The sequence below is a fragment of the Cervus elaphus genome, chromosome 22, assembly GCF_910594005.1.
Source record: "Cervus elaphus chromosome 22, mCerEla1.1, whole genome shotgun sequence".
In the NCBI taxonomy this organism is placed as follows: Eukaryota; Metazoa; Chordata; class Mammalia; order Artiodactyla; family Cervidae; genus Cervus; species Cervus elaphus.
The window spans coordinates 56,574,602-56,601,394 of NC_057836.1; the positions used below are offsets into that span (position 1 = coordinate 56,574,602).

Below are 26,793 nucleotides of genomic sequence, written 5' to 3' on the forward strand. Positions count from 1 at the left end.
CCTAACTTTCTGTCAGCACAGACAAATAGGGACATGTACTAGTGTGAGCTTTATCTCCTCATGTTTTTATTTTTCTTGCCAAAAGTGTTCAAGGAAAGCAAACTGGATAGTGTGGGTTCTTAAGAATTTGTAATCAGATAAAGGCAAGACAATATCTGGAAAATCAGGATTTGACTAGAAAGGAACTCCAAAATTCACCACTTTAAATGTGTTGAGGCATATTGAATGAGTCTCAAATGACTAAGTAGGTTAGACTTTTCACAGATGGCAATGGCATGGCACTGAAGTTAATGCAGGTGCACACCCTTCATGAGTTTCAGAGAAACTGTGTGTATCAGGAAAGTGCCAGGGAGCTTGTAACTTTTGATATACAGCTGTCCAAAACTTGCCAAAAAGTTGACTTAAATAATGTCTATGTTATTGAATAGCCTAAATTTGGTAATTTTTTCTCAAATTTAAGTTAGGCCATCAGAGAGCCTTAACTTAGACCAGTTCACCCCCTCATAAAGTTTGGTTTTAGTTTTGTGGCTGTTCAGTCGCTAAATTGTGTCCAGCTCTTTGCAACCCCATGGACTGCAGCACGCCAGGCTTCCCTGTCCTTCAGTATCTCCTGGAGTTTGCTCAAACTCATGTGCCTTGAGTAGGTGATGCCATCCAACCATCCCATTCTCTGTTGCCCCCGCTCTTCCTGCCCTCAGTCTTTCCCAGCATCAGGGTCTTCTCTTTTTTTTTTGGCTAGATTTTAGTTTAGCATCATGCTGAAGACCCCAACCGTGGCCTGTTAGGAATGGGGTAACACAGCAGAAGGTGAGTGGTGGGCCAGAGAGTGAACGTTCATCTGCTGTTCCCCATTGCTCGCATTACCGCCTGAATCATCCTCCCTGCAGCCCAGCCCGTGGAAAAACTGTCTTCCACAAAACCAGTCCCTGGTGCTAAAAAATAACTGGAGACTGTGGCTATAGACCTCTAACAGAGAGTGTTAGCAGACATGGTCCATGAAGTACACCACTATATTTGTGTTAGGGGTCCTGTCCCTCTCAGAGATAAACCTGACTGTGTTCTTGCAACTCTCAAATCTCTCTTCTGTGCTGTGAGCAGAGAGATTTTTCTGATAATTGTGTATAATCATGCTATTCTCCTACACAATAATCTTAATTGCTTCTAGACTAATTGCAGACCCAAATCCAAGTTTCTTTTCAAAGCATTCAAAATCCTTCTTGAAGTGGCTTCATGTTACCTGCCTAGCCTCACTTCTTCCCTCTAGCCCCTTGAGCCCTTGCTCTGGCAATACTGAACCTTCAAGCACCATTCCTTCGGCTTGCAGTGTCCTTCCCTCATTTGTCTTCTGAATTACCCATCCTCAAAGCCTCAGCTCAGCATCTTCTGTAGAATGTTGACTCCCCCAAGTTGACTTTAGAGCTTCTTTGCCTGCTTCAGTCCCAATTCAAGCACCACTTATCCTGTCTTGTAATTGTGTTTTTGTTTCACTTCATTTTGTTGATCTGGATCCCCTCTACAGCGTGCTTCTGAAAGGCAGGATCAGTTTCCCATTCACATCCCTAAGACACCAGTGCCCACTGCAGCATTCAAGCCATTGTTACAGCTTGTTTTCTCCCGATTACAAGCAAGCTGTCACCTTCCCCTCCTTCTTTTCTCTCCTGGTCCTCATCTTAAAAATGGCTTATTAATAATCTCAGTCAAGGGATGGGAGCAGTTGGAAGAGCAGCTTTGACACATTCTGAACTATTGTTTGGAAGAGAAGGTAGTCCTCTGATGGAAATACGTGTCCAAAACTTCACCTCTGTTCTGATTTTGTGTGACGTTTCCTATCATGTGGAACATGAGTAGCTGCCTTTTCAAGCGCCTCTTCAGGCCGAGTCTGTTAATGAGGTTTGTTCAGTCCAGTGTGGGTCAGAGCCAAGCGTGTTTGCTCACAGATGCGCATTAAAGGAACAGGGTTTGACTGCGAAGTGGCGGCCCAATCTTTAGGGCTGAGGTAATTTTCCAAAGCTGATTTTCTTAGTGTTCAGCAAAGTGGAATGTAATTTTAATTTGCAAGGAGGACTTTGGCTTCCATGAAACATAACTATCAGCTTTTTCTCAAAGAATTTCTTCACACTGATGCCAGGGAGGTCGAATGGAATAGTTAGAGATACAAACAAATGTAATAAAAAGGAGGCCCTGAACAAATTAAAATTTCTGAAATTTCCTTTGACAAGGAAGTTCAGCCAGTATTCTTGTTTAACGATGTCCAAATACTCATTTAGTATGAACGTTAAGAGCAGAACATCACAGGCATGTATATTTTAAGATATTACAAAGCCAATTTGAATAAAATTTTAGCTCACCAAGCAGTCAAAGGCATCAAAGATGTTTATCTACTTGCTGAAAATACTTTATGTGGAGGGTTCAAATGGGCAAAACTTTTTAATTGGTTCACTTCTCCAGTGGAACACATAAAAAGTTTATGGAGGCAACAATTCAATAGGCACTCCTGCACCAGAGCATCGCATCAACTATTTATAACTCAGCCTGCCACCCAGACATGCAGCCACGTCAGAATGAGATATAAAAATTCACCCAGTGAGTAGGCTTTCATTAACCATTCATTTCCTTCTGTAAAATTGAGGGCCATGTAACTAATTCTCTCACCTCAGTCTTCCTACATAGTGCTGCCTGGGAAGCCCTATATAAAAATTACATGTAGGTAAATGTACTATTGGGGGTTTCCCAGATGGCTCGGTGGTAAAGCATCTGCCTGCCAATGCAGAAGACATAGGTTTGATCTCTAATCTGGGAAGATCCCTTGGAGAAGGAAATGGCAACCTACTCCAGGATTCTTGCCTGGGAAAACCCCATGGACAGAGGAGCCTGGTGGGCTACAGTCCATGGGGGTATAAAGAGTTGGACACGACTGAGCAACTAAACAGCAACAATAAAAACAAGTGTACTATTTAGGTACCCATTGTAATAGAAAGCTGGTTGATTCCAATGCAAATAAATGTACAAGATAATGAACTCATGGATGATATGATTCTCTGTTCCCTGCCCTCTATTTTCCTTCCTCCAATCCTACGGTTCCTCTGAACTGTCAGTAGGAGGGGTCATAGGGATAGAAGCCAGCACAGTATTCTCGTTTCTAATGCTTCCCCGGGACATTTATTAGTAACTGCAGAGTTGGGAGGAATAGTTTAGGGATACTCAGCCACATATACAAAGATGAGCAAGGACGAGGTCTCCTGATGATCTATGAAACTGAGGGCTTTATTGACACTTCACAAATGGTGTAGAACTCAGATCCAGGAAGACATTGTTTTGCTACAGAATAACCTTGGGAACATGAGTTTGTGGAGTTTTTTCCTCCTCCTTTTTTTTTTAAACAGAGAGGGAAAGCAAGGTAATGGAAAGGTTGGCATTATAAAAGTCAACAGACATTAGTACGAACTTGGGAGCAGCATTCCTTTTCACAGAGAAAACTGCCTGATGACAGCTATTGTTACGTCTCTCTCACCTTGGAGTCTCACCTGTTTAGTTGTTGGGATGGAGGTGACTTTGACCTCATGGTACAATTAGTCCAAGGGAACTGGAGCTTTGCTGGAGGGACAGGGGCAAGAGTGGGTCTCAGTATTGTGGGTGAAGAATGTCACCTTCCATATCATAATATCATCACCTTCCATAGTAAATGATGTTGCTTGCATCAAGCAATCAGCCACTGCAGTCACCCGACTGTGCACCCTCAGGGGGTGCAGGATGGAGGAAATCAGATGCGGGCCCTAGATAGTTATGGTGCATATCAAAGGAATGAGTTCAGTGAGCCCAGACTCACGCATCTTCCCATACAGAGAAAAGTGCTAAGTCCATTAACTTCAGATGTCTAGTTTTTCTTTAATTAACAGTATTCTTTTGATGTTCAAACTACCTGGCTTTTGTTGCAAAGACTCCAATATATCCTGGTTCCTTCCTTACCTCTTCAAAACGGTCCCTCAGAGCTGAGAGGCAGTGTCTCCTGAGCTTAAGACCTCCATACATCTGCCGAATAAAACATAATTTTCAACTTTTACATTGTTCATTTTTTTCAGTCAACAGTGTTAAAGTTAATAGAAATCAGAGTCAGTGTCTCCCTTAGATGACATCAATATCCGCAGACCAACAGGCCTTACCGTGTGACTCTTCTCTTCTGAGTGTAGTAAGGGCTTCTGATGAGTTTTATGAGGAGTGTAGATGAGGGTTGATCTCTGCCGCACGCCCTGCTTGGCTCCTGGGGTTTCTCAGAGGACTGCCTGCTTGTGACTAGCACACGATGTCATGAGACGTGCTGTGTTCGAGAAACATGCTGTGGAAGTGATGCAGGGGCGATTGACAGACTCCTCCTGCTTCCTGTCCTAAACTGTGCTGTGGGGGCGAGATGAGCATGGTAGGACTATCCTACTCTGCAAGGAGGGGCTGAGGTTCAGAGGATATTTATTGGGCATTATAGTTAGTAAAGATTATAATCATCACAACCAAAATGACCAGCACTTACTGAGCACCTACTGTACGCTGAGTCCTTGGTGGGCAAATTTACATACAGTCTCACAGCGTTATATGGAATCCTTATTATCACCCAGAGAGCTCAGCGTCACAAGCCTCACTGTATGGAAAAAATCTTATCAGAGATCTTAAGTCATGCATCCAAATCACACGGTGAGTAAAGGGGAAGCAGGGGTCTGCTGGGGAGGAAGACATTTTCCTCTGCTCTTCCAGCTTCTTCTGTCTGGGCCCTGTGGTGACAAGGGAACACAGAGAGGACCTTTTATTTTCTTTTTAAGATGTTTTACTATTTATTTAACCACTCTCTGTTTTTGAATGTTGTCTTCTTTTTTTTTTTTAATTAAAATTTTTGTTTCGTTGTTATAGTTTAGTCACTAAAGTGAAAGTGAAAGTCTCTCAGTCGTGTCCCACTCTTTGGGACTCCATGGACTGTCCGTGGAATTCTCCAGGCCAGAATACTGGAGTGGATAGCTGTTCCCTTCTCCAGGGGATCTTCCCACCCCAGGGATCAAAACCAGGTCTCCTGCATTGCAGGCAGATTCTTTACCAGCTGATCACCAGGCAAGCCCAAGAATACTGGATTCCTTCTCCAGGGAATCTTCCTGACCCAGGGATCAAATCCTCATCTACGTTGACAGGCAGATTCTTTACCACTGAGATACCACATAGTTGTTTTGCAATGTTGTGTTAGTTTCAGGTGTATAGCAAAGTGATTCAGTTGCACATGTACATATACATATATCTATTCTTTTCCAGCTTCTTTTCCCGTATAGATTGTTACAGAGTATTGAGTAGAGTTCCCTGAGCCGTACAGTAGGTCTTTGCTGATGATCTATTTTATAGACAGTAATGTGTGTATGTCTGTTCCAGACTCCTAATTTACCCCTGCTCCCTGCCCCTCTTCCCACTTTGGTCCCCGTAAGTTTGTTTTAGGAGTCTGTGAGTCTGTTTCTGTTTAGTAAATAAGCTCATTTGTATTATTTTGTAAGATTCCACATCTAAGTTATGTCATATGATATTTATCCTTCTCTGTCTGACTTGCTTCACTCAGGATGACAGTCTTTAGGTTCATCCATGTTGCTGCAAATAGCATTATCTCATTCTCTCTATGGCTGAGTAATATTCATTGCATGTAGCTACCACAGCTTTAATCATTGAGAGGACTCTGATCTTTAGGCCCTGTTCCCTTTACCACATCTTGCTCATATTCTCTGCAGGTATTTCTGGTGATAGCTCTATTCCAGGAAAGGCCTTTTATGGAGCAAGTCTCCTGACCCAATGAAGCACATGGAAGCCAGAACTGTGGCACAGGCTTTAGAGAAAAGAAAGAGCTTTATTAATAGGTTGATGGCCTTAGGAGATACAGCCCAAATCTGTCTTCCCAATTCAGAGTTTGGAGTAGAAATTTAAGGGGTAAGGGATTTTCAAACTTGGAAGCTGATTGGCTAGTCTAGAATCAGTCCATAAGCTACTTGCACTGCTGGAAGCCAGATTTTCCTTATTGAAGGACTTCAATCTTTGTAATGGAGAAGGAAATAGCAACCCATTCCAATGTTCTTGCCTGGAAAATTCCATGGACAGAGGAACCTGACAGGCTACAGACCATGGGACTGCAAAGAGTTGGACACGACTGAGCAACTAACACTCTCTTTGTAAAAGGTTCTGGTGACAATATTTCTATTCTTTGAGTTTGGTATACTGGAGATTCTTGATTCTGGGGTGATCTGGGAGACAGAGGTTCCTGTCTTGCACATGAGCAGTGCTGTTTTTGTAAAATAACTCAAGGTTTGGTTAAACAACACCCTATTTAAGGAGACAAAACCAGTTTAAGCTGTTTTACATTCAGTTTCAGGTCCTGTGTCTGAATTGTTTTAGGCAGTTATGGGGAAGGTCAAAGTTTCTTCCTGAGTCATTTGGGCCTTAATTGTTTTCAGCTAAAATAATTTGCATGCTAGGGACGAATTGGTATCACTGACTCAATGGACATGAGTTTGAGTAAACTCCGTGGTTGGTGATGGACAGGGAGGCCTGGCGTGCTGCAGTCCATGGGGTCGCAAAGAGTTAGACACGACTGAGCGACTGAACTGAACTGAACTGAAAGAGACTAATTAGGGTGGCAAGTTTTGCTTCCCTCAGATTCAAGCCGAGACTGTCAGCATCCTGCCTCACAGCGCTGCCTCCTTTTGTGGGGAGTCCCTGCCCATGTGTCCTTGGCTCTCTTGGAGGCATCAGCGTGGAAGTCCCTTTTCCTGCTGGTGGCTTCCTGCAGCTCTCTGACCTTGGGCATTCTCTGGTCGCTGAGCAGGCCGGAAGTCCTGAGGGGTTCATGCTCCAAGAGCAGCCCTCAACCATTGAGGTTTAGAAACCAGAAAGATTTAATGCCTTGTTTCCTTGCCCTTGAGCAATTTTGAGGTCTTAGAAAAGACAACTGCTTAGAGAGTCCCTTGTGGGATACAGTCTGGGTTGCCCACAGAGTAATCCCTCATTAACCCACCTTTCACATATCTTCCTTCCTCTTCTTGTTTTCCCCACTAGCTCAAGGTGTTCTCTGAGATCAGCTCCCCAATATTCCCTTCATCCAAGACCCAAATTAAGACAACTAGGTACCCCTCAGGGAGTCTTCTGTCTGCTGGTTAATGACAGAATCATGCATTATTTAGGATGAAAAATTAAGACAGATGAGAAAGACTCATTGCGTATGTCTAAAGACACTGGGAGCTCTGCAACCTAGCTGTCACTTTGGTACACAGACAGAACACTTAAAACAGCTCAGATGTTCCCCCTGTTCAGTGCAGTGGCTGCATGAAAAATATTTTCCCAAGTGTTTATGCAGGTCTCTAAGCCAACAGATTTCAGAATTAGGCCTTCAAGTTGACTAATAATATGGGAGAAGCTTAGAAGTAATAAAATAAAGTTTAAACATGACCATGTGCCGCAGAAATGCTCCCTCAAACCAGAGACTGAATTAGAAATGATATGAAGAAAAATGAGCTTGCTACATCTCATTAGGGAGGTACTGCTAGATTTGCATTTTTGTTTAATACTCAAATGCTGCCACATTATAGCTGAGTCATGACTTCAACTTCCTTTAACAAATTAAAATGAGATTGGGTAAACAGACATCTAGAATACCAGCAAGCATTAACGAAAGTCTGAAAATGGTGCTGGTGATCATAAACCTTGCCTATGGAGCAGTGTGCTGTGAGCATCCAATTTCCTTCTGATTCTTTAAATTTGTCATTTTTATTAAGTAACATAAATTTAAGTGATATTTCATTAGTTGGGATACACGGGGATATATGTAAGGAAGAAAAATTGGTTAAAAAAAAGATCACAGGTAATGGCACCAGTGTTCCACTGATAATGAAAAAGAAATAACTTCTCCTGTGATTCCTAGTTTCTTATCATTATCAGAGAAGGAATATTGCCAACATTCAGCATCATATTCCAAATAGAACTTATCCTCTACTGATGAGATAATAGTTCATTTACACCCAAGATTATAATGCAGTTTGGAATCATACTTTCCCTTTCAATTTTCTTTCGTCTTCCAATATCATTAGGTTCACAGTTAGTTATAAAGGAGATTTATGGTTTTAAAACATCATCTTGTTTTCTTCTTTTCTGCTAACGAGTTGTATAAAATAAGTATGATTTTCCAAATGTTCGTTCTGAGTGTCAGAACTATACAATTTAGCAAGGAGCATCAAAGCACTATTAATGCTGCAATTTAGTGACAAAACACCTCTCAGTTTTCAAGTGCCTCTTGCTATATTTCTTCATTTCAAAGGATTTATTGTTTTATTTCCTTGGCTGTAATGGTTGGGTCCTAGCGTAATAGGCTTATTTTGATATTTTCTCCATGGTTTATTTCAATAACAGCTAACTCTACCTTTGAATGATGGTCAGCAAACAGGAAAACAGTGGGTGTCCCATTTTGCCTTTTTCTTCTCAGCATCTGCAATGGGTCATTTCATCATTGATGACAGCGTTCGGAATCTAAATACTGACTTGGAAGAGAGTCCTTCCTCCCTCCGTTTGAGGAACACTGGGAGCACCAGGCCATCCACTCTAGTTTTAAAAAAAAAATTTTTTTTTTCAAACAATCCCAAAACATACCACAAAAGCCTGAACTTCTAAGATGTGAATCTCAGTAATGACATGGATTAGAAACAAGCGGTGGACACACAAGCACACCCTTCAGGTTCAGGCAATTAAGCAGGATCCAGAGCATGGGTTGCTTTCTGATTACTGACTGAACTGGAATTTGGGTACAAATGATGGATAAACACTGCATCCTAGCATGGTGGGCTACAGTCCATGGGGTTGAAAAGAGTTGGACACAACTGAGCGACTAACACCTTCACTTTCAAACACTGCATGCTAGAATTCCTACTTCTTCATAGTTTTCCAAGAACACTGCTCCCAGCCCTGCCAGTCTCTTAGGATTTTACTGGAATGTGACCACACCATAGGCAGAGATATAATAAAATACAGTCATTTGTAACTGGAAAATATATGCAGGGTGTCTATGGAGTAGTATGTTTTCTAGGCTTATTTGAAGGTGGGACAGAGATATTAAACTGAAGCATTGAAGGTGATGTTTCCTGCTACCTGTCTTATGGGCTTCATGCTTATGCCCTGGGGGGTTTCACTGAACTGTGAATGTCTGTCTCAGGAAGGCCAGTGTAAATCTCTCAGTCCCTACTGCAGTTTGCAGACCCCTAAATATCCCTTCTATTTTCATACACCCCAAATTTATAGAAGTCATGATTCTACAGGCAACACAATTAGGTATTTAAGGATCTTTTAAATAAATTGGATATCTATGTCTAATTATTTAACTGGATATCCATTGCTTTTTAATATATATAAGATATCAAAAGAAAATTAAAACCATCTGGAAGAAAATGTTAACAAAGAAAAAACTGAATGCTCAGACACAAATAGTTTCTTCACTTTTGATTTGTTTTTGAAATATCATTAATCAGAAGCAATAGTGTTCTCAGAACCCACGTTGGTAACTCTACCTGGCCTGGTGGTTCAGAGACAGTCTTTAGGAGAACCAGGCATCATCCAGCTGTAGGAGGAGAGTCTTCATTCCACAGATTCACTCTTTGTGATCAGTGGAAATAGCCTCTTAACTTCTTGTCATTCTTCTACCCTTGACCTGCAAATTAATCTCAACACAGCAGCCAGATGTGAACATTTAATAACATCAGATCATGTGATGCTACTCAACACATCCAAATGGCGGCCCATTTCATTAGGAGTGAAAGCCAGGAGGCGAGTGATGAACTGCTTTACGAGTTACTGTAGAGAAAGATTGGCCAAGCGTTTTGTGGATACTTACCACATGATCTCCAGCTTTTCAACCTGAGTTAGTCATTTATTTCTCTTCTATCCAAAATCCAACTGTAAATCAATGTCTTAGTCTAAGTTTTTGATGACAACATTCAACTTTTATCTTATATTAGTTGGTGTAACAGTAGTTGCTATAAGAGGTAAGTTTGAAACCTCTATGGTTCAACACTGTACAAGCTTACTTTTTATTTTGATCATGCCACACACCTTGTGGGATCTCAGCTCTCCAACCAGGAACTGAACCTGGGACACAGCAGTGAAAGCCCAGAATCCTAACCACTAGGTCACCAGGGGATTCCTAAAGCTTACTTCTTATTGCCAGGATCCTTTGGATCGCTTCTTGGTTGGTCAGCCCTCCACAGGGTCAATCAGGAACCCAGGCTCCCTCACTCTTGTGGCTCCTCCCTACTAGAGGTTCTCGGTGTCTCTCCATTCAGGTGTGAGGAAAGAAGGTTGACATATTTTAATACAATATTTTGGCCAAAACTCACTGGTTGAAATTCAGATACTTCACTACACTTGACTACAAAGGATGTTTGAAAAGGCAGTGTGTGCCCAAGAGGAAGAAGAAATAGATTTGTCAATCAGCTAGTAGGCTCTGCCATACCTATCTGCCATTTTTTCTGTTAGTTAGTGTACCATACAGCCTATTATTATTATCTCCTGGTTGTTTTGGTCTTGCTCATAAATAGCCATCATGATTGGATATTGTGATACATTCTTGGGTAGGCAGCAGAGGAGAAGGAGCAAGTTTCTAGAGTCCGAAATATTTGGGTTTACATAATAGCTGGACACTTAGCTGTGTGCCTTTGGCCAAGTTATTTAACCTTCTGATCATTAAGTACATCTGTCCAAGAAGACATAAAATGCTGGTCTCATGAGAGGGCTGAAAAAGAAACATATCAGAAAGCAAAACAGCATCAGTGAAGAGTACAGATCCTGAAGGTGGCGTGCTTGGGTTTGAATTTTGGCTGTGTCCCCTAATTTGTTAGATGATCTTGGATGAGCTTCAATTTCCTCATCTGTAAAATGGAGATCATAATATTACATATCTTATACAAGTATAGGAGGGAACTAAATGAGTTAATATATGTAAGGCATTCAGAATAGTGCATGAAACATAGAGTGTTAGTTAGCTCTCATTTGAGAGTATTTGGTGTGTCTTATAGGCTCTTGTTAAGTGGTCTTCTTTCCTGGTTATTGCCTGACATGGGTTGCTCTTTTGCAGAAACTGTTAAAGACTGAAAACCCCCAAAGATCTCCCAAAAGTGCTCTTCAAGGGTAAGATTTCAAGTACATTAGTGGGATGTCAAGGAGCTGTTTGTGTAGAGAGCCTTGCCAAATGGCCACCTGCTTTGATTACTGCAATGTTGGTTCTGGGTCCTGGCGGTAATTGCTCGAGAGAATACATTGACACAGAGCTCTTCTGGAATGATTTAAAAAAAATGTGTGATGTGAAGTTAAACAGCACAGGACTCGTTACCAATTTGGGTGGACAATGGCGACGGGAGGTTATCTGGGGTGTTAGGCTCATCTAAGTAAAAGATTGCAGTCTGAAAAATTGTTTAAAGAGAAATATAATTAGAATAATGGGACAACATAATGGGAAATCAATGCTATTAGTGTAATTGCTAATTACTACATTAGAACATTTATCCAAATCTCTTCTCCTTAAAACTAAAAACATGAAATTAAGTCACCACAGTAGACAATTTGTATAGAGGGACTCTGGGATTTTGGATTACTTTGGAAAATCTGCCCAGAACAATTTGTCATTGTACCAAACATCAAGCTGAACTGTCTCAGTTTCAAGAAGAGAATGTGCATGAGAGGACTCACATTTTCACTCTATTCATCTTGGTCATTTTAGGTCTCATAGGCTCAGGGCATTAAGAGTTTGCTGTTTGAAATGGACTTTTTCCCTCCTACCCTTATAAGTGTTGGTTTATTGAAAGTGAGGTTTTTGGGGGAGGCGGGCTGGGGGGCGGTGGGGAGCAGGCTGAGTATGGCCAACCTCCTTTTCTCTGTTCCCCTCCAGCATCAGCTCGGCCTCTTCGCTCGACTGGACCTTGCCTCTAGGCTAAGTGGGCAACATGAGCGGCAACAACTTGGATGCAAACGACGAGTTTGATGAGCAGTTGCGAATGCAAGAGTTGTACGGAGACACCAAGGACGACGACACCGAGAAAGATCCCGGTGGAGAAACCGATTCTTTCAGGCAGCAGCCGACTGACACCCCGTACGAGTGGGACCTCGACAAGAAGGCTTGGTTCCCCAAGATCACTGAAGATTTCATTGCTACGTATCAGGCCAATTACAGCTTTTCTAACGATGGTGCATCTAGTTCTACTGCAAGTGTCCAAGATGCCAGTGCTAGGACTGCAAAAGAACTTCCGCAAAGACAATCTCCTGAACCCAGTGATCTGAAAAAGAAGGGAGAAAAGAGAAAGGCTGAATCAGGATGGTTTTGTGTTGAAGAAGACAGAAATACAAATGTTTATGTGTCTGGTTTGCCTCCAGACATTACAGTGGATGAATTTATACAGCTCATGTCGAAGTTTGGCATTATTATGAGAGATCCTCAAACAGAAGAATTTAAGGTCAAGCTTTACAAAGATAATCAAGGAAATCTTAAAGGAGATGGACTTTGCTGTTATTTGAAGAGAGAATCTGTGGATCTGGCATTAAAACTTTTGGATGAAGATGAAATTAGAGGCTACAAATTACACTTGGATGTGGCAAAATTTCAGTTAAAGGGAGAATATGATGCCTCAAAGAAGAAGAAGAAGTGCAAAGACTACAAGAAAAAGCTGTCTATGCAACAAAAGCAGTTGGACTGGAGACCCGAGGGACGAGCTGGCCCGTCCCGAATGCGCCATGAGCGAGTTGTCATCCTCAAAAACATGTTTCATCCAGTGGATTTTGAGGATGATCCACTGGTGTTGAATGAAATCGGAGAAGACCTTCGAGTAGAGTGCTCAAAGTTTGGACAAATTAGGAAGCTCCTTCTCTTTGATAGACACCCCGATGGTGTGGCCTCTGTGTCCTTTAGGGATCCAGAGGAAGCTGATTATTGTATCCAAACCCTCAATGGAAGGTGGTTTGGTGGGCGTCAAATCACTGCCCAAGCATGGGATGGAACTACGGATTATCAGGTGGAGGAGACCACAAGAGAAAGGGAGGAAAGGCTGAGAGGATGGGAGGCTTTCCTCAACGCTCCTGAGGCCAACAGAGGCCTGCAGCATTCAGATTCCATCCGTGCTCCAGAAAGGGCAGGGCATTTTTCTGAGCACCCTGGCACATCTCAAACAAATGTTCAAGCAGCTGCAACTGAAATGGCATTTGAAGAACCTATAGATGAAAAGAAGTTTGAAAAAATGGAAGATGGGGGAGAAATTGAAGAAGTTGCTTCTGAAAAAGATGTTAAAGAATGTGGCCCTGAGAAAGAAGCTGAAGGTCCCCAAGAAGAATCTGAAGAGAGCTGCCTTGAAAGAGAGTCTAAGGAAGGCTGTCCCAAAAGAGAGAGTGAAGAAGACTTCCCCGAGAGAGAGTCTGGAGAAGGCAGCCCTGAGAAAGAGCGTGAAGAGGGTAATCCTAACAAAGAGTCAAAAGAGACTGTCCCTGAAAGAGAATCCAAAAAGAAGAAACTCAAAACAGATCCTGACAAGAATGGCCATGAGAAGGAGTCTGAAGAAGGCCCCGGCAAGGAGTCTGAGGGGGAGGCCAGCCCCCAAAAGGTGGCTTCTGAAGATGATGACTCAGAACAAAAGTCTGAAGACTGCTCGGAAAAGCAGTTTGAAGATGGCTCTGAAAAAGAGTTAGAAGAAAATGGCCTTGAGAAAGGCTTTGAGGAAGATGCCTCTGACAAGGAATTTAATGAAAACATTCTGGAAAAAGAGTTAGAAGAAAATGAGTCTGAAAAATCAGAATTCGAAGATGACAGCTCTGAAAAAGTGTTTGATGAAGAAGGCTCTGAGAAAGAGTTTGAAGAAGAGTCAGATGAAAAGGAAGGAGAGGAAGATGCATGTGAAAAGCTATTTGATGATGAGTCAGATGAGAAGGAGGATGAAGAAGGTGCAGAAGAAAAGGAACTTGAAGATGCTGATGAAAAGGACAAAGAATATGATGCAGATGAAGAGGTATTTGAAGATTCGGACGGAAAAGATGAAGATGGAGATGTAAAGGAAGATGAAGGCATAGATGAAAAGGTATTTGAAGATGATGATTCCAACGAGAAGTTGTTTGATGACGATTCCAGCGACAAATTGTTTGAAGATTCTGACGAGAGAGGGACTGTGGGTGGTTTAGGGAATGTTAAGGAGGAAGGGCCCTTGTCCACAGGCAGCAGCTTTGTTCTCAGTAGTGAGGATAATGATGACGACGACACTATTTAATCCCTTAAGCTTGCTTTTTACGGAGATTCCTTCTCCATTTTGCCTCTGCTGCAGGGTAATTACTCATAGTGTTACATGAATGTGTGCATAGAGGTAGGATGCCATCTGATTAATGCAGTGAAGTGTTCATGGTTACCTGTACCTAATGGTTTTAAATATGTGTTCATTGGCTGTTCAGTTCAAACTCCATAGCATAATGCAAGTTACCTTGCTCCTCGTCCTTTGTCAGATTTGTTAAGTGCATGCAAAATAATGTTGTTTAAAGTATTATGATTGAAGTTTGTGACATTCAGAAATAAAGAATGTTGTTGATATGCAGAAATGGAAAATTATACTTGAGTTAAATTGCATTTTTAATTCTTGCTCTTGCTTTTTTCATACTAACGTTTGGTGTTTTTTAAGGACTTGAAAAATCCCTGTAGGTGTCTCCTTGCTTCCACTTTATGATGTTACCACTGATATCCCCATTTCCCCTCTTTAAACCAGAACATGTTACTAAAACTTATGAGGTAAAGAACTCTTTGGAGTTTTTCACTCCCCAGTCCTCACAAGTTACTTTTTTCTACCCTCTTCCCATGAAAAGTGACTCTTAAATGTGCAAAGGTGAACTTCCCAGAGTCCACAGCTTCCATTATTGAAAAAATGGAGGAGATTAGAATTCTACCATTTACTGTTTGGACACCTCTAGAAGTTGATTCAAGTCAGAAGACCTTTCCCCAGAAAAATCTGTGTGTATACTACACAACCTTTTGTATCCAGTTTGGGGCAGTTCATGTACATCTCCTGGAGTTTAAGAACTTTTGTCACACATATTTCAGATTTTTGTTTTTGGTTTTGTTCTAGAATTGTGGTGCCTAGTACTATGGAAATTGTGTAGTTCCAATAAAAACTGTGGCTCTTTTCTTGATGGTGCTTTCCAAATTCAGTATTGATGAATTGACTTCTGATGTTGCACTTAAGAAGTTATTCTCATAAATTAGAATTAAAATAAACTGCATTGGTGCATTTTCATTAAAAAAAAAAAAAAAAAAAGAAAGTGGGGTTTTTGGATCATGTCACCAAACTAGGATTCTGAGTGTCGTGAATACCCTCCCCCGGGCGTGGTGAAGAGCTTGGGCCAATTCGGGATTGTTTGAAGTGAGGGGGACAGTGCAGCATTTCCTGGCAGAGAGACCAGAGGTATCACTTTAAGCTGAAGAAAATGTGACAACCCAAGTACCCTGGGGAATGGGGTGAAAGGCTGGATGATTCTATTTGAAGTTTTTGTTGTTGTTTTGTGGCTAAGTCATGTCCAACTCTTTGCAACTCCATGGACTGTAGCCTGCCAGGCTCTTCTGTCCATGGGATTCTCCAGGCAAGAATATTGGAGTGGGTTGCCATTTCCTTCTCCAGGGTATCTTCTTGACCCAGAGATCAAACCTGCACCTGCAGCATCTCCTGCATTGCAGGCAGATTTTTTTTACCTCTGAGCCACCAGGGAGTTCAGTTCAGTTCAGTTCAGTCGCTCAGTCGTGTCCGACTCTTTGTGACCCCATGAATCGCAGCACGCCAGGCCTCCCTGCCCATCACAAACTCCCGGAGTTTACTCAAACTCATGCCCATCATGTTGGTGATGCCATCCAGCCATCTCCTCCTCTGTCGTCCCCTTCTCCTCCTGCCCCCAATCCCTCCCAGCATCAGGGTCTTTTCAAATGAGTCAACTCTTCACATGAGGTGGCCAAAGTATTGAAGTTTCAGCTTCAGCATCAGTCCTTCCAATGAACACCCATGACTTATCTCCTTCAGGATGGACTGGTTGGATCTCCTTGCAGTCCAAGGGACTCTCAAGAGTCTTCTCCAGCACCACAGTTCAAAGACATCAATTTTTCGGCGCTCAGCTTTCTTCACAGTCCAACACTCACGTCCATACATGACCACTGGAAAAACCATAGCCTTGACCAGACTGACCTTTGTTGGCAAAGTAATGTCTCTGCTTTTTAACATGTTATCTAGGTTGGTCATAACTTTCCTTGCAAGGAGTAAGCGTCTTTTAATTTCATGGCTGCAGTCACCATCTGTAGTGATTTTGGAGCCAAGAAAAATAAAGTCTGACACTGTTTCCACTGTCTCCCCATCTATTTCCCATGAGGTGATGGGACCAGATGCCATAATCTTAGTTATCTGAATGTTGAGCTGTAAGCCAACTCTTTCACTCTCCTCTTTCACTTTTATCAAGGGGCTTTTTAGTTCCTCTTCACTCTCTTGCCATAAGGGTGGTGTCATCTGCATATCTGAGGTTATTGATATTTCCTCCGGCAATCTTGATTCCAGCTTGTGCTTCTTCCAGCCCAGCGTTTCTCATGATGTTCTCTGCATATAAGTTAAATAAGCAGGGTGACAATACACAGCCTTGACGTACTCCTTTTCCTATTTGGAACCAGTCTGTTGTTCCGTGTCCCCAGGGAAGCCCTGGTTTAATTTGAAGTATCTGGATACAATGCAGATTCTTTCCTTTCTGTGTCAATGTGAGTTTAGGTTGGAATCCAGGAAGTATCCCATTTGGGGGAATGCAAGTAGTTTGGAAGTAATGTGGCAGTCTGGGGACAAAGAGCAGGAGGCTTAGAACTCTCAATTAAATGGTGGGGATGGAGCTTGTTTTCTTTTTAATTGTGGGGAAATATATATATATATATAATGTAAAATTTGCCATGTTTAAAGCATACAAGCATAATTCAGCAGCATTAATCATATACATAATGTTGTGAAACTATTACTATTTCCAAAACTTTTCATCATTCCAAATAGAAACTCTGTAATCATTAAGCAATGATTCTCTATTCTCTCCTCCCTCTAGCCCTTAATAACCTCTAATCTAATTTCTGTTTCTATGAAAAGTAATGAAAGTGTTAGTTGCTGAGTCATGTCTGACTCTTTGCGACCCCATGGACTATAGCCCGCCAGTCTCCTCTGTCTATGGGATTTTTCAGGCAAGAATACTGGAGTGGTTTTCCATGCCCTCCCCCAGGGGATCTTTACCCAGCAATCGAACAAGGTCTCCTGCATTGTACGTGGATTCTTTACTGTCTGAACCTCCAGGGTTAGGGTTAGGGTTAGAGTTATTGTTTGCCTAACCAATATTTCATGTAAGTGGGATCATAAAATACTTCTGCTATTTGTCCTTTTCTGTGTCTGAGTTATTTCCAATAGCATAGTGCTTTCAGTGTTCATCCATGTTGCAACATGTGTCAGAATCTGTTTTTTTAGGATGAAATTTTATATATATATATATATATATGATATATACACACACACACAATATGCTGTGTGCTGTGCTTAGTCATCAGTCACATCTGACTCTCTCAGACCCTTTGGACTGTTGACCACAGGATACATATTATATTACATAGCAGTTCAGTTGAGTCACTCAGTTCTGTCTGACTCTTTGTGACCCCTTGGACTGTAGCACACCAGGCCTCCCTGTCCATCAGCAACTCTTGGAGCTTACTCAAACTCATGTCCATTGAGTCGGTGATGCCATCCAACCATCTCGTCCTCTGTCATCCGCTTCTCCTCCCACCTTTATTTATTCCCCCCCCCCCGCCCACCTTTAATCTTTCCCAGTATTAGGGTCTTTCCCAGTGAGTCAGCTCTTCACATCAGGTGGCCAAAGTATTGGAGTTTCAGCTTCACCATCAGTCCTTCCAATGAATATTCAGGACTGATCTCCTTTAGGATGGATTGGTTGGCTCTTCTTGCAGTCCAAGGGATTCTCAAGAGCCTTCTGCAACACCACAGTTCAAAAGCATCAATTCTTCAGTGCTCAGCTTTCTTTATAGTCCAACTCTCACATCCATACGTGACTACTGATACATATATATATACACACACACACAATAAACTGAAGTTTGCTGCATTTTGCTTATCCATTCCTCTGTCAGTGGATTGTCAAGCTGTTTCCTCATTTTGGCTACTTCGAATAGTGCTGTGTGAACACTGGCTTCCCTGGTAGCTCAGTCGGTAAAGAACCTGCCCGCAGTACAGGAGACCTGGGTTCAAGTCCTGGGTTGGGAAGATCCTCTGGAGAAGGAAATGGCAACCCACTCCAGTCTCCTCATCTGGAGAATACCATGGACAGAGGAGCCTGCAGCCTACAGTCCATGGGATTGCAAGAGTTGGACACGACTGAGTGACTAAACCACCGCATGAACACTGGTGTACAGGTGTCTGTGTGAGTCTCTGCTTTCAGTTCTTTGGTGTATGTACCTAGGAGTGAAATTGATGGGTCATATGGTAATTTGTGTTTGGCTTCTTGAGGAATAGCCAAAGTGTTTTCCTGGAGTTGTTCTTGACACCTGTGAACGTGGTGACAGGGTGCAGAGATGGGGATGAGGTCTGACATAGGACATGGACCCCAGGAGCACCGCAGATGCCCCAGTGAGTGGTCTGGCTGTGTGCAGCACTTGCGTTTCTAACACATGCTCAGGCGTGGTGTGTGGGCCTCTGCTGGCTTCACCTGGGTGCTGGTTAGACCTGAAGCATCTCAGGGCCTGTCCCGGAAGTGTCTGTTTGTGCTTCTCTGTCTTCAGTGTGATGGACATATTTCCTGGGCATCTTGTAATCATGTGTGTCCTGAGTGCAGTAGTCTGAGAGTTTGTAGTTCCAACATACTCTCAGGTGACGTTGGGCCTGCTGATCCCGGAACTATACCTTGAAGAATAAATGAGTGTCAATACTATCTGTGTATGGTAATCACCTAGTGAACTTTTCAAATGTCCCAAGGCTCGAACCCAACCACAGAGGTTCTACTGTAATTGGTTTGGGGTGGGCCCTGGCATTATTTCAGTAATGTTACTCATGAGAGTCTACCATGCACCCAGGGTTGAGAACTCTTCTGGGTTTGGACGTTGTCTTATCTCTTGCACAGGTGTCCTCCTTCCCTCCTTTCTTTCCAAACTCTCCTGCTTAAAGCTGAATCAGACTCCCAGCTGATTGACCTCTCTAACCCCTGCTTATCATTCCCGTTGCCTCCAGATGGATCCTTCTTAAGCTAGTGCCGAACAGACTGTACCCTTGCAAAAACCTTCAGTGACTCCACATTGCCCTCCACGAATAAGCAAGACACGCACCTATCCTGGAGCTCTTAGGGTAGCTCCAACCTACTTTTCCAGCTATGTTTCCCTCTTTACTGAGCCCTGTGTCTCAGAAAGACTAAATTAATTTATGTCCTCTGAATAGACCATACGTTTTCCTGTCTCTTTGATTTTGCTTGGGTTGACTCTGGTTAATCTTTTCTGCGTATCTGTCAATTAAGGACCATCCCTGTTTTTTACTTCCTCTATGAAAGCCTTTATTGATCTTTGCAACTGATGTAATCATTTTTCCTCTAGCACTTTGTTTCTTATAGCATTTTTCTTTTTAAATTTATTTTATTGGAGGATAATTGCTTTACAATATTGGGTTGTTTTCTGCCATACATGGACATAAATCAGCCATAGATATACATATGTCCCCTCCGTCTTGAACCTCCCTCCTGCCTCCACCCCACCCCATCCCTCTAGGTTGTCACAGAGCACTGGGTTTGATCTCTCTGCATCATACAACAAATTCCCATTGATTATCTATTTTACATATGGTAATATGTAAATAGTATCACTGCTACTCTCAATTTATCTCACTTTCTCCTTCCCTTGGCTTCCCTGGTTGGCTCAGTGGTAAAGAATCCAGCTGCCAGTGCAGGAGACAAAAAGAAACTCAGGTTCAATCTTTGGGTCAGGAAGATGCCCTGTAAGAGGAAATGGTAACCCACCCCAGTATTCTTGCCTGGAAAATTCCATGGACAGAGGAACAAAGAGTCGGACGTGACTGCGTGAATGAGCTCGAGCACTCCTTTCCTCACTGTGTCCACAAGTCTGTTCTCTGTGTCTGCATCTCTACTGCTGCCCTGCAAATAGGTTCATCTGTACCATCTTTCTAGATTCTAGATATATGCACGAATATACCACATTTGTTTTTCTCTTTCTAATTGTCTTATAGCATTTTCCCCCTTGTATTTCTGGGATTCACATTCTGCTCTTATCCTTCTTATTGGACTGCAAACTCTCTGAGCGCGTGTCTCTTCTTTCTTATCTTTGATCCTCTGCTGAGCCTACTCAGTGTCAGGCACATAGTAGGTGTCCATAATGATTTGTTAAATTATATTCGATTGAGTAATTTGTCTGCATGTTGTTAATTCAGTTTTGGCCTCTCTGTGGTATACTGACATTTCAATTCCTCTGCCTGACATTTAGTAAATCTTTAGGGATTTTACTTCAATGCTTTCCTGGAAGCTCTAAATGTTCTTTATAAACATGGACTATAGCTCCCACAGTGTCTTCAAAAGTTTGCAGTGTTCACCCTGTACCAGTTAGAATTTTGGCTTCCTTGTGTCTTGAGATGGCACGGGATCTTATAGGAAGTCAGAGGCGATGCTCATTCCACTTTCAAAGACTCAGGATGTTCCCCAAACTTTGGAATGCAGTGGTAATGAACCGTGATTCTAGGAAGCCTATCCAGCTCTGACTCCTACTCACTGTTTGGGTGGGAACCTCTTCAGTAGTTAAGTGGTGATGGGACTTGGGACGTAATTCAATGGTGTCCCCAGCAGTAGCTGGCAATCCTATAGAAACGATTATAAGGAATCCCCTCTCATTTGGCACAGTGAGATGTGAACGTTTTCTAACTGGCTAATTAGTGCAGTTATCATTTTTAGCCAAAATGTCAATGTGTAGGACTTAATTAGCCTGCCCTAGCATTCTACAATGCTTCTTAGTTAGTCTGTCAGCATTTTCAGACTTTGGAAGAATGCCGGGAACTATTACCTACATACTTGCATAAACTTTTAAGACTTTTAGAAAAATTACTATGACAAACAGATAAAGTCTCCAGGAATGACATGTTCTAAGATGGGTGGAAGAGTTGTGATCAAAGAACTATTTAGTCAGTGGGAAGTCTGAAAAAAAAAAGGCCTTGACATCCATTGTTCCTATTTCTACATTTCATGACTGAGATGGTTCAGATGTTTCAATCTCTGTTTTAGACTCCTTTGGTTTCTAGTAGCAGAACCTGATTCCATCTGGTTAAGCTGCATGGGAATTTATTGCCAGGCTATTGGGAAATGCGCAGAGTGAAGGAGACTCTGAATAGCTCAGTCATGCAATGTAGGAGACCAGAGAAGCTTCTAGGATATAGGTAGTAGGAATTAGGGGGCTGTCTCCTCAGGATTCTGCTGGGAAAATTAACATGTTGCAAATAGTTTTACAGTAAGTCCCCTACATATGAACCTTCAAGTCTCAGACTTTCAAAGATGTGAACGTGCGTTCCATCAACATCAGACGTGAGTGAAAACGCAGCTTGCCTTGCATCTCCTATTCCTGATGGTCCTTCAGCTCTACCATCTCCCACCTCCTCTCCCTCCTCCAGTCAGCAACTCTTTTTGCTTCTTCAGTTGAATCCAGCCCTTGTGTGCCATCTGTTGTATTGTACTACTGTACTTTTCAAGGCACTGTACTGTAGTACTGTATGATTAAATATGTCTTTATGTGTTATTTGTGTGAAAAGTATTATAAACCTGTTATAGTACAGTACTATATGGCCAATTATGTTAGTTAGGTACCTAGTCTAACTTTGTTGGACTTACCAACAAACTGGACTTACAAGCATGGTCTTGGAACAGAACTTGTGTGTATGTAGGGGACTTATTGTAGTTCTTTTGACTTTCCAAGGAAAGAGGTTTGGATTGCCCTATCTTGGGTCATGGAATAGGTCTAATAGCATCCCCGCAAAATTCATGTCCACTCATAACTTCAAAATGTGTGACCTTATTTAGAGTAAGTATTTTTACAGATGTAATTGGGCTTCCCAGGTGGCACTAGAGGTAAAGAGCCTGCCTGGTGTTGCAGGAGACATAAGAGATGCAGGGTTTGATCTCTGGGTGGGAAAGATCCCCTGGAGAAAGAAATGGCAACCCACTCCAGTATTCTTGACTGGAGAATTCCGTGAACCGAGGAGCCTGGTGGGCTACAGTCCATAGAGTCACAAAGAGTTAGACATGACTGAAGTGACTTAGCACACACACACAGATGTAATTAAGGAAACAGTGGAAATGTAGCCATACTTGGTTAGAGTGGGCCCTGCATCTGACAGGAGTGTCTTTATGAGAGTCAGACAAGAAGGGGACACAGAGACAGAGAAAAGAAGGTGATGGGAGAATGGAGGTAGAGACAGGAGTGATGTATCTACAAGCTGAGGAACACCAGGATGGGCAACAACCATCTTTAGATGGAAGGGCGACAAGGGATGCTTTCTCCTCAGAGCCTCCAGAGAGAACCAAGCCTGCTGCAGCTGGATTGTGAACTGGGGTCCTCTGTGAGAGAATTCGTTGTTGTTATTTGAGTCACCAAGTTTGTGGTGATTTGTTTCAGGAAACAACTACAGGTCATATGTCCATTTCTGCCCAGGAGAAGTTGACTTCAACTGACATCCTTACTGTAACTGTGTGCAGTGGGTTAGAGGAACTTCCCAAAAGCAGATCCAGTGGTGTCATCAAAGAAAAGAACATGGATCAGGGCAGAAACTGCATGAATGGCCATTGCATATCATACAGTCCTATTTTCCCTGAGGCCTGGGGGATAAGGATGGGAAAAGTGCCGTCTAGCACCTGCCTCAAGTGTAACGTAAAGCACATCCTCTGAGTTTGCAAAGTTACAGCTGGGAACACTACAGGCCTTTTGGAGGAGGATTAGTGGCATTTTCGGCATTGGTGGGGGGGGGTGTGCAAAAGATATAGCAGGGAATGTGTAGGACAAAGCTCTCATTTTTATGGTAGGGAAGAGATGCATGATCACATATGATATGGGTCAGGAGGAAAACTGAAATGAATGAAAATTTACTGTTGTAGTAACTAAAAGATCATTAATTGGAATCATGATCCCATCTCATTCTTTGACTGGGACATTGTGACAAACGTGGGTTGATACTCAAAAGAATAAATTCTAGCCCGTGTGCAGAAAAATCACTATGGGCTGAGTGGACATTTTCGATCTTGTTTGAGTGACTCTGTATTCCCCTTAAGTTATCAGGTATCTGGTGGCCAAAGAGGTATCTTTGCATTTCCTTCCTTTGCAATTCCAACAACAACATCAAGAGCTAATATTTACTGAGGGTTTCCTATGAGCCAAAAGCCATGCCAAATGTAACATATGCAGCATTTTATTTAATCCTCAAACAGCTCAATATTGTTGATATTGCTAGCGGCTCTGATCTTACAGTGTGGAAATGAAGGTCTAGACAGGTTAAGTAACCTGCCTAAGGTCATGTAACTGGGAATGGTTGATGCTAAGATTCAAACTCCAGAGTCTTGACCTCAGAGACTAAATTCTTTAACTCTTTAGTTGTTATGTATACCCTCACTGTATCTATGTCATTTCATTAAAGAATCAACTACTTTTTTGGTTGTTGCTATGATCTTTCCTTTAAAAGCCTAGAAGCCATAGTGGCTGTACTAGTTTGCATTCCCACCAACTGTGTAAGAGGGTTCACTTTTCTCCACACCCTCCCCAGCATTTATTGCTTGTAGACTTTTGGATAGCAGTCATCGTGACTGGCGTGTAATGGTACCTCATTGTGGTTTTGATTTGCATTTCTCTGATAATGAGTGATGTTGAGCATCTTTTCATGTTAGCCATCTGTATGTCTTCTTTGGAGAAATGTCTGTTTAGTTCTTTGGCCCACTTTTTGATTGGGTCATTTATTTTTCTGGAATTGAGTTGCTTGTATATTTTTGAGATTAATTCTTTGTCCGTTGCTCCATTTGCTATTATTTTCTCCCATTCTGAAGGCTGTCTTTTCACCTTGTTTATAGTTTCCTTTGTTGTGCAGAAGCTTTTAATTTTAATTAGGTCCCATTTGTTTATTTATGCTTTTATTTCCAATATTCTGGGAGGTGGATCATAGAGGATCCTGCTCTGGTTTATGTCAGAGAGTGTTTTGCCTATGTTTTCCTCTAGGAGTTTTATAGTTTCTGGTCTTACATTTAGATTTTTAATCCATTTTGAGCTTATTTTTGTGTATGGTGTTAGAAAGTGTTCTAGTTTCATTCTTTTACAAGTGGTTGACCAGTTTTCCCAGCACCACTTGTTAAAGAGGTTGTCTTTATCCATTGTATATTCTTGCCTCCTTTGTTGAAGATAAGGTGTCCCTAGGTGCGTGGATTTATCTCTGGGATTTCTATTCTGTTCCATTGATCTATATTTCTGTCTTTGTGCCAGTACTACACTGTCTTGATGACTGTGGCTTTGTAGTAGAGCCTGAAGTCAGGAAGATTGATTCCTCCAGTTCCATTCTTCTTTCTCAAAATTGCTTTGTCTATTCGAGGTTTTTTGTATTTCCATACAAATTTTGAAATTATTTGTTCTAGTTCTGTGAAAAATACCGTTGGTAGCTTGATAGGGAGTGCATTGAATCTATAGATTGCTTTGGGTAGTATACTCATTTTCCATATATTGATTCTTCTGATCCATGAACACGGTATATTTCTCCCTTTATTTGTGTCCGCTTTGATTTCTTTCATCAGTGTTTTATAGTTTTCTATATATAGGTATTTTGTTCTTTTAGGTAGATTTATGTGGAGATTTCTTAAAAAACTGGAAATAGACCTACCATATGACCCAGCAATCCCACTGTTGGGCATACACACTGAGGAAACCAGAATTGAAAGAGACACGCGTACCCCAGTGTTCATCGCAGCACTGTTTATAATAACCAGGACATGGAAGTAACCTAGATGTCCATCAGCAGATGAATGGATAAGAAAACTGTGGTATGTATACACAATGGAATATTACTCAGCCATCAAAAAGAATACATTAGAATCAGTTCTAATGAGGTGGATGAAACTGGAGCCTATTATACAGAGTGAAGTAAGCCAGAAAGAAAAACACCAATACAGTATACTAACACATATATGTGGAATTTAGAAAGACAGTAATGATAACCCTTTATGCGAGACAGCAAGAGAGACACAGATGTATTGACAGTCTTTTGGACTCTATGGGAGAAGCCGAGGACAGGATGATATGGTAGAATGGCATTGAAACATGTAAATTATCATATGTGAAATGAATCACCAGTCCAGGTTCGATGCATGATACAGGGTGCTTGGGGCTGGTGCGCTGGGATGACCCAGAGGGATAGGATGGGGAAGGAGGTGGGAGCGGGGTTCAGGATGGGGAACACATGTACACCCAGGGTGGATTCAAGTCAATGTATGGCAAAACCAATACAATGTTGTAAAGTAAAATAAATAATTTTTAAAAAATAATAAAATAATAATAAAAGCCTAGAAGCCTTGCTCATGGGGCATGTTACTTGAAAACTTTCAAATGTCAGTGGATTGAGCTAGAACTTTTGCACAATGAAGTGTACTATCTTCACTTAGCTAAGCTAATCTCTTTCCTACTGGGAAATATGCACAATAACGAACTGGTTTAGCTAGACTGAAAATCAATCATCAAGGCCACTGATGATGCTAAAAAAAATCAAAAGCAGTTAGCATACAAATGAAAGTGATTCCCTATAACTCTATGTGGGGCAAATTTCCTGAATTCCACCAATAAATCAAGGTTGTGGAAGCTCAGTTATAAAGGAAGATAGATTGAACAATTTTCCTGTTAAAAACAAGCTGTATATAACTATGTATCTATCAGCTAGTTATTCAGGTCTAATTTAGGAATGTGCAAGTAAACATGGCCAAATATATTTAAATGCACTTGCATTCGAAGTTGCCAAGTAGTGCTCTGCATTGACACAACCAAATTATTTCTGGATTCTTTAAAGTCTGTTTTTTTGTGTAACTATGATTAGAAATTGTTTGCTGTAAGGAAAACAGTTTGCAAACATTTTTGTTGCTGTTGTTCAGTTGCTAAGACGTGTCTGACTCTTTGAGACTCCAAGGACTGCTGTACACCAGGCTTCCCTCCCTTCACTGTCTCCCAGAGTTTGCTGAAACTCATGTCTGTTGAGTTGGTGATGCCATCCAACCATTTCATCCTGTGCCACCTCCTTCTCCTCCTGCCCTCACTCTTTCTCAACAACTTTTCCCCATTTTTTCTGTTCTCTGAGATTAGTTTTTGTTGTTTGTTAATGGAGGGCTTTTTGAATTCATGGGATCCACTGTTAGAGTGTACCGTTTCAGTGATGTTAAGAGACTTTCTTGTTGGGATTTTGGAGATAGATGAAGCCAGACAGATAAAGCTACTTCCTGTGCTTATCTCAAGAAGCTGGCTGAGTGCAGGGCTTTGGGACACTCTGTCAGGTACTGACGTAATTTGTATCAGGACTTTGGGGCTGTAAATCAATAGAGAGGAGGCTTTTCTTAACTGGCCCGACCTTTTTTCTTTTGATCCACTCCAAACCTCTCCTGGGTTGTTCCAAGAGATCTAACCAAGTGTGCTTGCATAGCTTTCATGGGATGGTTCTCTGAGTAAGGGCT

General features: G+C 41.8%; 1 protein-coding gene across 10 annotated transcripts in view; it reads left to right on the forward strand.

Annotated features, from left to right (window-relative positions):
* Positions 1-15,155, forward strand: part of LOC122680657 (HIV Tat-specific factor 1-like) — a 326,826-nt gene extending 311,671 nt beyond the window's left edge. For 7 of the 10 annotated variants that reach the window (XM_043882262.1, XM_043882260.1, XM_043882264.1 and 4 more), the window contains 2 exons: positions 11,123-11,175; positions 11,933-15,155. In XM_043882262.1, coding sequence (XP_043738197.1) covers positions 11,988-14,288 — 2,301 coding nt within the window. In that variant the 5' untranslated portion in view covers positions 11,123-11,175; positions 11,933-11,987 and the 3' untranslated portion in view covers positions 14,289-15,155. The remainder of the gene's footprint in view (positions 1-11,122; positions 11,176-11,932) is intronic. The other 3 variants (XM_043882266.1, XM_043882269.1, XM_043882268.1) reach the window with 1 other exon arrangement.
* The last annotated feature ends 11,638 nt before the right edge of the window (positions 15,156-26,793 follow it).